The sequence below is a fragment of the Oncorhynchus gorbuscha genome, unplaced genomic scaffold (genome assembly GCF_021184085.1).
Source record: "Oncorhynchus gorbuscha isolate QuinsamMale2020 ecotype Even-year unplaced genomic scaffold, OgorEven_v1.0 Un_scaffold_1018, whole genome shotgun sequence".
NCBI lineage: Eukaryota > Metazoa > Chordata > Actinopteri > Salmoniformes > Salmonidae > Oncorhynchus > Oncorhynchus gorbuscha.
In genome coordinates this window covers 80,001-92,500 of record NW_025745931.1, presented here as the reverse complement: position 1 = coordinate 92,500, position 12,500 = coordinate 80,001, and the positions used below count along the sequence as shown (strand labels likewise).

Sequence of the window (12,500 nt, the reverse complement as noted above, 5' to 3'; positions counted from 1 at the left end):
GTAGGCCCCGACTGAAACCAGGGACTGGATTATCTCGGCTGCCCACTCCGGGGCCTCCCTCCCTGGGCCGTGCCTGGACAACAGCCTGGTAGGAGGAGTGGTTGGAGGAGAATGTGGTCCAGTCATCGCCAGGGAGTGGGCCACGGTCCGTCTCAGCCCGCGTCAGGTGGAGGAGGGGCGAACGTGACATCACAGAGGCGTCTCGGAGCGCCTGATTGGTCCGTAGCAGCAGGGGAAGACCCCGGAGATTCAGCAGGGGCGGAGAGTTCTGATTGGCTCTGTGGAAGGTGATGATGCCGACTCGATAACGGAGACAGTACTGGGGGACAACAAGGGACAACATTTGGCAAGAGGCAGCTGACAATCAGACGAACGTTAGTTAATGTTAGCTGACAACCAGACGAACGTTAGTTAATGTTAGCTGACAACCAGACGAAGGTTAGTTAATGTTAGTTAATGTTAGCTGACAACCAGACGAACGTTAGTTAATGTTAGCTGACAACCAGACGAACGTTAGTTAATGTTAGTTAATGTTAGTTAACGTTAGTTAATGTTAGTTAATGTTAGTTAATGTTAGTTAATGTTAGTTAATGTTAGTTAACGTTAGTTAATGTTAGTTAATGTTAGTTAATGTTAGTTAATGTTAGTTAATGTTAGCTGACAACCAGACGAACGTTAGTTAATGTTAGTTAATGTTAGCTGACAACCAGACGAACGTTAGTTAATGTTAGTTAATGTTAGCTGACAACCAGACGAACGTTAGTTAATGTTAGTTAATGTTAGTTAATGTCAGCTGACAACCAGACGAACGTTAGTTAATGTTAGTTGACAACCAGACGAACGTTAGTTAATGTTAGCTGACGGCAGGGTAGCCTAGTGGTTAGCGCGTTGGACTAGTAACCGAAAGGTTGCAAGTTCAAACCCCCGAGCTGACAAAGTACAAATCTGTCGTTCTGCCCCCTGAACAGGCAGTTAACCCAGTGTTCCCAGGCCGTCATTGAAAATAAGAATTTGTTCTTAACTGACTTGCCTGGTTAAATAAAGGTAAAAAAATAAAAAATAAAAAATGTTAGCTGACAACCAGAGGAACGTTAATTAATGTTCAACAGCGGTTTGTACCAGGGGTCAGTGTGTCTGTACCAGGGGTCAGTGTGTCTGTACCAGGGGTCAGGGGTCAGGGGTCAGTGTGTCTGTTCCAGGGGTCAGTGTGTCTGTTCCAGGGGTCAGTGTGTCTGTACCAGGGGTCAGTGTGTCTGTTCCAGGGGTCAGTGTGTCTGTACCAGGGGTCAGTGTGTCTGTACCAGGGGTCAGGGGTCAGGGGTCAGTGTGTCTGTTCCAGGGGTCAGTGTGTCTGTTCCAGGGGTCAGTGTGTCTGTACCAGGGGTCAGTGTGTCTGTACCAGGGGTCAGTGTGTCTGTTCCAGGGGTCAGTGTGTCTGTACCAGGGGTCAGTGTGTCTGTACCAGGGGTCAGTGTGTCTGTACCAGGGGTCAGTGTGTCTGTACCAGGGGTCAGTGTGTCTGTACCAGGGGTCAGTGTGTCTGTTCCAGGGGTCAGTGTGTCTGTACCAGGGGTCAGTGTGTCTGTTCCAGGGGTCAGTGTGTCTGTACCAGGGGTCAGTATGTCTGTACCAGGGGTCAGTGTGTCTGTACCAGGGGTCAGTGTGTCTGTACCAGGGGTCAGTGTGTCTGTACCAGGGGTCAGTGTGTCTGTACCAGGGGTCAGTGTGTCTGTTCCAGGGGTCAGTGTGTCTGTTCCAGGGGTCAGTGTGTCTGTACCAGGGGTCAGTGTGTCTGTTCCAGGGGTCAGTGTGTCTGTTCCAGGGGTCAGTGTGTCTGTACCAGGGGTCAGTGTGTCTGTACCAGGGGTCAGTGAGTCTGTTCCAGGGGTCAGTGAGTCTGTTCCAGGGGTCAGTGTGTCTGTTCCAGGGGTCAGTGTGTCTGTTCCAGGGGTCAGTGTGTCTGTTCCAGGGGTCAGTGTGTCTGTTCCAGGGGTCAGTGTGTCTGTTCCAGGGGTCAGTGTGTCTGTACCAGGGGTCAGTGTGTCTGTTCCAGGGGTCAGTGTGTCTGTTCCAGGGGTCAGTGTGTCTGTACCAGGGGTCAGTGTGTCTGTACCTGGTGCAGCAGCTGTCTGTTCCAGGGGTCAGTGTGTCTGTTCCAGGGGTCAATGTGTCTGTTCCAGGGGTCAGTGTGTCTGTACCTGGTGCAGCAGCTGTCTGTTCCAGGGGTCAGTGTGTCTGTTCCAGGGGTCAATGTGTCTGTTCCAGGGGTCAGTGTGTCTGTACCAGGGGTCAGTGTGTCTGTACCAGGGGTCAGTGTGTCTGTACCAGGGGTCAGTGTGTCTGTACCTGGTGTAGCAGCTGTCTGTTCCAGGGATCAGTGTGGGCGTACTTCAACAGACTCTCGTAGATGACCAGGATGTAGCGACCACGCCCCTTTGAAAAAAAGAGAACAACGTAAAACAGCTTGTTACACTTCTGTTGTGACGTAACCACGGCAACGTGCGGTAGCTTCTGTGTTGGTGCTATTCAGCAGTCTACTGTTTTGGGGGTAGAAGCTGTTCAGCAGTCTTCTGTTTCGGGGGTAGAAGCTGTTCAACAGTCTAATGTGTTGGGGGTAGAAGCTGTTCAGCAGTCTACTGTTAATAATATTAACCTGGTCAGTGAGAGGAGGCAGGTCTCCCTTCCCCATAATAATAATAATATTAACCTGGTCAGTGAGAGGAGGCAGGTCTCCCTTCCCCATAATAATAATAATATTAACCTGGTCAGTGAGAGGAGACAGGTCTCCCTTCCCCATAATAATAATAATATTAACCTGGTCAGTGAGAGGAGACAGGTCTCCCTTCCCCATAATAATAATAATATTAACCTGGTCAGTGAGAGGAGACAGGTCTCCCTTCCCCATAATAATAATAATATTAACCTGGTCAGTGAGAGGAGACAGGTCTCCCTTCCCCATAATAATAATAATATTAACCTGGTCAGTGAGAGGAGACAGGTCTCCCTTCCCCATAATAATAATAATATTAACCTGGTCAGTGAGGCAGGTCTCCCTTCGCCATAATAATAATAATATTAACCTGGTCAGTGAGAGGAGGCAGGTCTCCCTTCCCCATAATAATAATAATATTAACCTGGTCAGTGAGAGGAGGCAGGTCTCACTTCCCCATAATAATAATAATATTAACCTGGTCAGTGAGACAGGTCTCCCTTCCCCATAATAATAATAATATTAACCTGGTCAGTGAGACAGGTCTCCCTTCCCCATAATAATAATAATATTAACCTGGTCAGTGAGACAGGTCACCCTTCCCCATAATAATAATAATATTAACCTGGTCAGTGAGAGGAGGCAGGTCTCCCTTCCCCATAATAATAATAATATTAACCTGGTCAGTGAGAGGAGACAGGTCTCCCTTCCCCATAATAATAATAATATTAACCTGGTCAGTGAGAGGAGGCAGGTCTCCCTTCCCCATAATAATAATAATATTAACCTGGTCAGTGAGAGGAGACAGGTCTCCCTTCCCCATAATAATAATAATATTAACCTGGTCAGTGAGACAGGTCTCCCTTCCCCATAATAATAATAATATTAACCTGGTCAGTGAGAGGAGGCAGGTCTCCCTTCCCCATAATAATAATAATATTAACCTGGTCAGTGAGAGGAGGCAGGTCTCCCTTCCCCATAATAATAATAATATTAACCTGGTCAGTGAGGCAGGTCTCCCTTCCCCATAATGATAATAATAATATTAACCTGGTCAGTGAGAGGAGGCAGGTCTCCCTTCCCCATAATGATAATAATAATATTAACCTGGTCAGTGAGAGGAGGCAGGTCTCCCTTCCCCATAATAATAATAATATTAACCTGGTCAGTGAGAGGAGGCAGGTCTCCCTTCCCCATAATAATAATAATATTAACCTGGTCAGTGAGACAGGTCTCCCTTCCCCATAATAATAATAATATTAACCTGGTCAGTGAGACAGGTCTCCCTTCCCCATAATAATAATAATATTAACCTGGTCAGTGAGAGGAGACAGGTCTCCCTTCCCCATAATAATAATAATATTAACCTGGTCAGTGAGAGGAGGCAGGTCTCCCTTCCCCATAATAATAATAATATTAACCTGGTCAGTGAGAGGAGGCAGGTCTCCCTTCCCCATAATAATAATAATATTAACCTGGTCAGTGAGGCAGGTCTCCCTTCCCCATAATAATAATAATATTAACCTGGTCAGTGAGACAGGTCTCCCTTCCCCATAATAATAATAATATTAACCTGGTCAGTGAGACAGGTCTCCCTTCCCCATAATAATAATAATATTAACCTGGTCAGTGAGGCAGGTCTCCCTTCCCCATAATAATAATAATATTAACCTGGTCAGTGAGAGGAGACAGGTCTCCCTTCCCCATAATAATAATAATATTAACCTGGTCAGTGAGAGGAGACAGGTCTCCCTTCCCCATAATAATAATAATATTAACCTGGTCAGTGAGAGGAGACAGGTCTCCCTTCCCCATAATAATAATAATATTAAGCTGGTCAGTGAGAGGAGACAGGTCTCCCTTCCCCATAATAATAATAATATTAACCTGGTCAGTGAGAGGAGGCAGGTCTCCCTTCCCCATAATAATAATAATATTAACCTGGTCAGTGAGAGGAGGCAGGTCTCCCTTCCCCATAATAATAATAATATTCACCTGGTCAGTGAGACAGGTCTCCCTTCCCCATAATAATACTAATATTAACCTGGTCAGTGAGACAGGTCTCCCTTCCCCATAATAATAATAATATTAACCTGGTCAGTGAGAGGAGGCAGGTCTCCCTTCCCCATAATAATAATAATATTAACCTGGTCAGTGAGGCAGGTCTCCCTTCCCCATAATAATAATAATATTAACCTGGTCAGTGAGAGGAGGCAGGTCTCCCTTCCCCATAATAATACTAATATTAACCTGGTCAGTGAGACAGGTCTCCCTTCCCCATAATAATAATAATATTAACCTGGTCAGTGAGAGGAGACAGGTCTCCCTTCCCCATAATAATAATAATATTAACCTGGTCAGTGAGAGGAGACAGGTCTCCCTTCCCCATAATAATAATAATAATATTAACCTGGTCAGTGAGACAGGTCTCCCTTCCCCATAATAATAATAATATTAACCTGGTCAGTGAGACAGGTCTCCCTTCCCCATAATAATAATAATAATATTAACCTGGTCAGTGAGACAGGTCTCCCTTCCCCATAATAATAATAATAATATTAACCTGGTCAGTGAGAGGAGACAGGTCTCCCTTCCCCATAATAATAATAATATTAACCTGGTCAGTGAGAGGAGACAGGTCTCCCTTCCCCATAATAATAATAATAATAACCTGGTCAGTGAGAGGAGGCAGGTCTCTCTTCCCCATAATAATAATAATATTAACCTGGTCAGTGAGAGGACACAGGTCTCCCTTCCCCATAATAATAATAATATTAACCTGGTCAGTGAGAGGACACAGGTCTCCCTTCCCCATAATAATAATAATATTAACCTGGTCAGTGAGACAGGTCTCCCTTCCCCATAATAATAATAATAATATTAACCTGGTCAGTGAGAGGAGACAGGTCTCCCTTCCCCATAATAATAATAATATTAACCTGGTCAGTGAGAGGAGACAGGTCTCCCTTCCCCATAATAATAATAATAATAACCTGGTCAGTGAGAGGAGGCAGGTCTCTCTTCCCCATAATAATAATAATATTAACCTGGTCAGTGAGAGGACACAGGTCTCCCTTCCCCATAATAATAATAATATTAACCTGGTCAGTGAGGCAGGTCTCCCTTCGCCATAATAATAATAATAATAACCTGGTCAGTGAGACAGGTCTCCCTTCTCCATAATAATAATAATATTAACCTGGTCAGTGAGAGGAGGCAGGTCTCCATTCCCCATAATAATAATAATATTAACCTGGTCAGTGAGAGGAGACAGGTCTCCCTTCCCCATAATAATAATAATATTAACCTGGTCAGTGAGACAGGTCTCCCTTCCCCATAATAATAATAATATTAACCTGGTCAGTGAGAGGAGGCAGGTCTCACTTCCCCATAATAATAATAATATTAACCTGGTCAGTGAGACAGGTCTCCCTTCCCCATAATAATAATAATATTAACCTGGTCAGTGAGACAGGTCTCCCTTCCCCATAATAATAATAATATTAACCTGGTCAGTGAGACAGGTCACCCTTCTCCATAATAATAATAATATTAACCTGGTCAGTGAGAGGAGACAGGTCTCCCTTCCCCATAATAATAATAATATTGACCTGGTCAGTGAGAGGAGGCAGGTCTCCCTTCCCCATAATAATAATAATATTAACCTGGTCAGTGAGAGGAGACAGGTCTCCCTTCCCCATAATAATAATAATATTAACCTGGTCAGTGAGACAGGTCTCCCTTCCCCATAATAATAATAATATTAACCTGGTCAGTGAGAGGAGACAGGTCTCCCTTCCCCATAATAATAATAATATTAACCTGGTCAGTGAGACAGGTCTCCCTTCCCCATAATAATAATAATATTAACCTGGTCAGTGAGACAGGTCTCCCTTCCCCATAATAATAATAATATTAACCTGGTCAGTGAGAGGAGACAGGTCTCCCTTCCCCATAATAATAATAATATTAACCTGGTCAGTGAGACAGGTCTCCCTTCCCCATAATAATAACAATATTAACCTGGTCAGTGAGAGGAGACAGGTCTCCCTTCCCCATAATAATAATAATATTAACCTGGTCAGTGAGAGGAGACAGGTCTCCCTTCCCCATAATAATAATAATATTAACCTGGTCAGTGAGACAGGTCTCCCTTCCCCATAATAATAATAATATTAACCTGGTCAGTGAGAGGAGACAGGTCTCCTTCCCCATAATAATAATAATATTAACCTGGTCAGTGAGACAGGTCTCCCTTCCCCATAATAATAACAATATTAACCTGGTCAGTGAGAGGGGACAGGTCTCCTTCCCCATAATAATAATAATATTAACCTGGTCAGTGAGAGGAGACAGGTCTCCCTTCCCCATAATAATAATAATATTAACCTGGTCAGTGAGAGGAGACAGGTCTCCCTTCCCCATAATAATAATAATATTAACCTGGTCAGTGAGAGGAGGCAGGTCTCCCTTCCCCATAATAATAATAATATTAACCTGGTCAGTGAGAGGAGGCAGGTCTCCCTTCCCCATAATAATAATAATATTAACCTGGTCAGTGAGAGGAGACAGGTCTCCCTTCCCCATAATAATAATAATATTAACCTGGTCAGTGAGAGGAGGCAGGTCTCCCTTCCCCATAATAATAATAATATTAACCTGGTCAGTGAGAGAAGGCAGGTCTCCCTTCCCCATAATAATAATAATATTAACCTGGTCAGTGAGAGGAGGCAGGTCTCTCTTCCCCATAATAATAATAATATTAACCTGGTCAGTGAGAGGACACAGGTCTCCCTTCCCCATAATAATAATAATATTAACCTGGTCAGTGAGAGGAGACAGGTCTCCCTTCCCCATAATAATAATAATATTAACCTGGTCAGTGAGACAGGTCTCCCTTCCCCATAATAATAATAATATTAACCTGGTCAGTGAGAGGAGACAGGTCTCCCTTCCCCATAATAATAATAATATTAACCTGGTCAGTGAGAGGAGACAGGTCTCCCTTCCCCATAATAATAATAATATTAACCTGGTCAGTGAGAGGAGGCAGGTCTCCCTTCCCCATAATAATAATAATATTAACCTGGTCAGTGAGAGGACACAGGTCTCCCTTCCCCATAATAATAATAATATTAACCTGGTCAGTGAGGCAGGTCTCCTTCGCCATAATAATAATAATAATAACCTGGTCAGTGAGACAGGTCTCCCTTCCCATAATAATAATAATATTAACCTGGTCAGTGAGAGGAGGCAGGTCTCCATTCCCCATAATAATAATAATATTAACCTGGTCAGTGAGAGGAGACAGGTCTCCCTTCCCCATAATAATAATAATATTAACCTGGTCAGTGAGACAGGTCTCCCTTCCCCATAATAATAATAATATTAACCTGGTCAGTGAGAGGAGGCAGGTCTCACTTCCCCATAATAATAATAATATTAACCTGGTCAGTGAGACAGGTCTCCCTTCCCCATAATAATAATAATATTAACCTGGTCAGTGAGACAGGTCTCCCTTCCCCATAATAATAATAATATTAACCTGGTCAGTGAGACAGGTCACCCTTCTCCATAATAATAATAATATTAACCTGGTCAGTGAGAGGAGACAGGTCTCCCTTCCCCATAATGATAATAATAATATTAACCTGGTCAGTGAGAGGAGGCAGGTCTCCCTTCCCCATAATAATAATAATATTAACCTGGTCAGTGAGAGGAGACAGGTCTCCCTTCCCCATAATAATAATAATATTAACCTGGTCAGTGAGACAGGTCTCCCTTCCCCATAATAATAATAATATTAACCTGGTCAGTGAGAGGAGACAGGTCTCCCTTCCCCATAATAATAATAATAATATTAACCTGGTCAGTGAGACAGGTCTCCCTTCCCCATAATAATAATAATATTAACCTGGTCAGTGAGACAGGTCTCCCTTCCCCATAATAATAATAATATTAACCTGGTCAGTGAGAGGAGACAGGTCTCCTTCCCCATAATAATAATAATATTAACCTGGTCAGTGAGACAGGTCTCCCTTCCCCATAATAATAATAATATTAACCTGGTCAGTGAGAGGAGACAGGTCTCCCTTCCCCATAATAATAATAATATTAACCTGGTCAGTGAGAGGAGACAGGTCTCCCTTCCCCATAATAATAATAATATTAACCTGGTCAGTGAGAGGAGGCAGGTCTCCCTTCCCCATAATAATAATAATATTAACCTGGTCAGTGAGAGGAGGCAGGTCTCCCTTCCCCATAATAATAATAATATTAACCTGGTCAGTGAGAGGAGACAGGTCTCCCTTCCCCATAATAATAATAATATTAACCTGGTCAGTGAGAGAGGCAGGTCTCCCTTCCCCATAATAATAATAATATTAACCTGGTCAGTGAGAGAGGCAGGTCTCCCTTCCCCATAATAATAATAATATTAACCTGGTCAGTGAGAGGAGGCAGGTCTCCTTCCCCATAATAATAATAATATTAACCTGGTCAGTGAGAGGAGGCAGGTCTCCTTCCCCATAATAATAATAATATTAACCTGGTCAGTGAGACAGGTCTCCTTCCCCATAATAATAATAATATTAACCTGGTCAGTGAGAGGAGACAGGTCTCCCTTCCCCATAATAATAATAATATTAACCTGGTCAGTGAGAGGAGACAGGTCTCCCTTCCCCATAATAATAATAATAATTAACCTGGTCAGTGAGAGGAGGCAGGTCTCCCTTCCCCATAATAATAATAATATTAACCTGGTCAGTGAGACAGGTCTCCTTCCCCATAATAATAATAATATTAACCTGGTCAGTGAGGCAGGTCTCCCTTCCCCATAATACTAATATTAACCTGGTCAGTGAGAGGAGGCAGGTCTCCCTTCCCCATAATAATAATAATATTAACCTGGTCAGTGAGAGGAGGCAGGTCTCCCTTCCCCATAATAATAATAATATTAACCTGGTCAGTGAGAGGAGGCAGGTCTCCCTTCCCCATAATAATAATAATATTAACCTGGTCAGTGAAGGAGACAGGTCTCCTTCCCCATAATAATAATAATATTAACCTGGTCAGTGAGACAGGTCTCCCTTCCCCATAATAATAATAATATTAACCTGGTCAGTGAGACAGGTCTCCCTTCCCCATAATAATAATAATATTAACCTGGTCAGTGAGACAGGTCTCCCTTCCCCATAATAATAATAATATTAACCTGGTCAGTGAGACAGGTCTCCCTTCCCCATAATAATAATAATATTAACCTGGTCAGTGAGACAGGTCTCCCTTCCCCATAATAATAATAATAATATTAACCTGGTCAGTGAGAGGAGACAGGTCTCCCTTCCCCATAATAATAATAATAATATTAACCTGGTCAGTGAGAGGAGACAGGTCTCCCTTCCCCATAATAATAATAATATTAACCTGGTCAGTGAGCTCCCTTCCCCATAATAATAATAATATTAACCTGGTCAGTGAGACAGGTCTCCCTTCCCCATAATAATAATAATATTAACCTGGTCAGTGAGAGGAGACAGGTCTCCCTTCCCCATAATAATAATAATATTAACCTGGTCAGTGAGACAGGTCTCCCTTCCCCATAATAATAATAATATTAACCTGGTCAGTGAGAGGAGACAGGTCTCCCTTCCCCATAATAATAATAATATTAACCTGGTCAGTGAGACAGGTCTCCCTTCCCCATAATAATAATAATATTAACCTGGTCAGTGAGACAGGTCTCCCTTCCCCATAATAATAATAATATTAACCTGGTCAGTGAGAGGAGACAGGTCTCCCTTCCCCATAATAATAATAATATTAACCTGGTCAGTGAGAGGAGGCAGGTCTCCCTTCTCGATAATAATAATAATATTAACCTGGTCAGTGAGACAGGTCTCCCTTCCCCATAATAATAATAATATTAACCTGGTCAGTGAGACAGGTCACCCTTCTCCATAATAATAATAATATTAACCTGGTCAGTGAGAGGAGACAGGTCTCCCTTCCCCATAATGATAATAATAATATTAACCTGGTCAGTGAGAGGAGGCAGGTCTCCCTTCCCCATAATAATAATAATATTAACCTGGTCAGTGAGAGGAGACAGGTCTCCCTTCCCCATAATAATAATAATATTAACCTGGTCAGTGAGAGGAGACAGGTCTCCCTTCCCCATAATAATAATAATATTAACCTGGTCAGTGAGAGGAGGCAGGTCTCCTTCCCCATAATAATAATAATATTAACCTGGTCAGTGAGAGGAGACAGGTCTCCCTTCCCCATAATAATAATAATATTAACCTGGTCAGTGAGACAGGTCTCCCTTCCCCATAATAATAATAATATTAACCTGGTCAGTGAGAGGAGACAGGTCTCCCCTTCCCCATAATAATAATAATATTAACCTGGTCAGTGAGAGGAGACAGGTCTCCCTTCCCCATAATAATAATAATATTAACCTGGTCAGTGAGAGGAGACAGGTCTCCCTTCCCCATAATAATAATAATATTAACCTGGTCAGTGAGAGGAGGCAGGTCTCCCTTCCCCATAATAATAATAATATTAACCTGGTCAGTGAGAGGAGACAGGTCTCCCTTCCCCATAATAATAATAATATTAACCTGGTCAGTGAGAGGAGACAGGTCTCCCTTCCCCATAATAATAATAATATTAACCTGGTCAGTGAGAGGAGGCAGGTCTCCTTCCCCATAATAATAATAATATTAACCTGGTCAGTGAGAGGAGACAGGTCTCCCTTCCCCATAATAATAATAATATTAACCTGGTCAGTGAGAGGAGACAGGTCTCCCTTCCCCATAATAATAATAATATTAACCTGGTCAGTGAGAGGAGACAGGTCTCCCTTCCCCATAATAATAATAATATTAACCTGGTCAGTGAGAGGAGGCAGGTCTCCCTTCCCCATAATAATAATAATATTAACCTGGTCAGTGAGAGGAGACAGGTCTCCCTTCCCCATAATAATAATAATATTAACCTGGTCAGTGAGAGGAGACAGGTCTCCCTTCCCCATAATAATAATAATATTAACCTGGTCAGTGAGAGGAGGCAGGTCTCCCTTCCCCATAATAATAATAATATTAACCTGGTCAGTGAGAGGAGACAGGTCTCCCTTCCCCATAATAATAATAATATTAACCTGGTCAGTGAGAGGAGGCAGGTCTCCCTTCCCCATAATAATAATAATATTAACCTGGTCAGTGAGAGGAGGCAGGTCTCCCTTCCCCATAATAATAATAATATTAACCTGGTCAGTGAGAGGAGACAGGTCTCCCTTCCCCATAATAATAATAATATTAACCTGGTCAGTGAGACAGGTCTCCCTTCCCCATAATAATAATAATATTAACCTGGTCAGTGAGAGGAGACAGGTCTCCCTTCCCCATAATAATAATAATATTAACCTGGTCAGTGAGAGGAGACAGGTCTCCCTTCCCCATAATAATAATAATATTAACCTGGTCAGTGAGAGGAGACAGGTCTCCCTTCCCCATAATAATAATAATATTAACCTGGTCAGTGAGACAGGTCTCCCTTCCCCATAATAATAATAATATTAACCTGGTCAGTGAGAGGAGACAGGTCTCCCTTCCCCATAATAATAATAATAATAATAATATTAACCTGGTCAGTGAGAGGAGGCAGGTCTCCCTTCCCCATAATAATAATAATATTAACCTGGTCAGTGAGACAGGTCTCCCTTCCCCATAATAATAATAATATTAACCTGGTCAGTGAGAGGAGGCAGGTCTCCCTTCCCCATAAT

The 12,500-nt window shown here is 42.7% G+C and overlaps 1 protein-coding gene across 1 annotated transcript in view; it reads right to left on the bottom strand.

Moving 5' to 3' along the window:
- The window catches only part of LOC124021003 (bifunctional heparan sulfate N-deacetylase/N-sulfotransferase 4-like), a 69,070-nt gene that overhangs the window by 53,976 nt on the left and 2,594 nt on the right, over positions 1-12,500 (bottom strand). The window contains exons 3-4 of the mRNA XM_046336317.1: positions 2,347-2,433; positions 1-319 (exon numbers count right to left, since the gene is read on the bottom strand). The exon at positions 1-319 is cut by the window's left edge and continues 221 nt beyond it. Coding sequence (XP_046192273.1) covers positions 1-319; positions 2,347-2,433 — 406 coding nt within the window. The remainder of the gene's footprint in view (positions 320-2,346; positions 2,434-12,500) is intronic.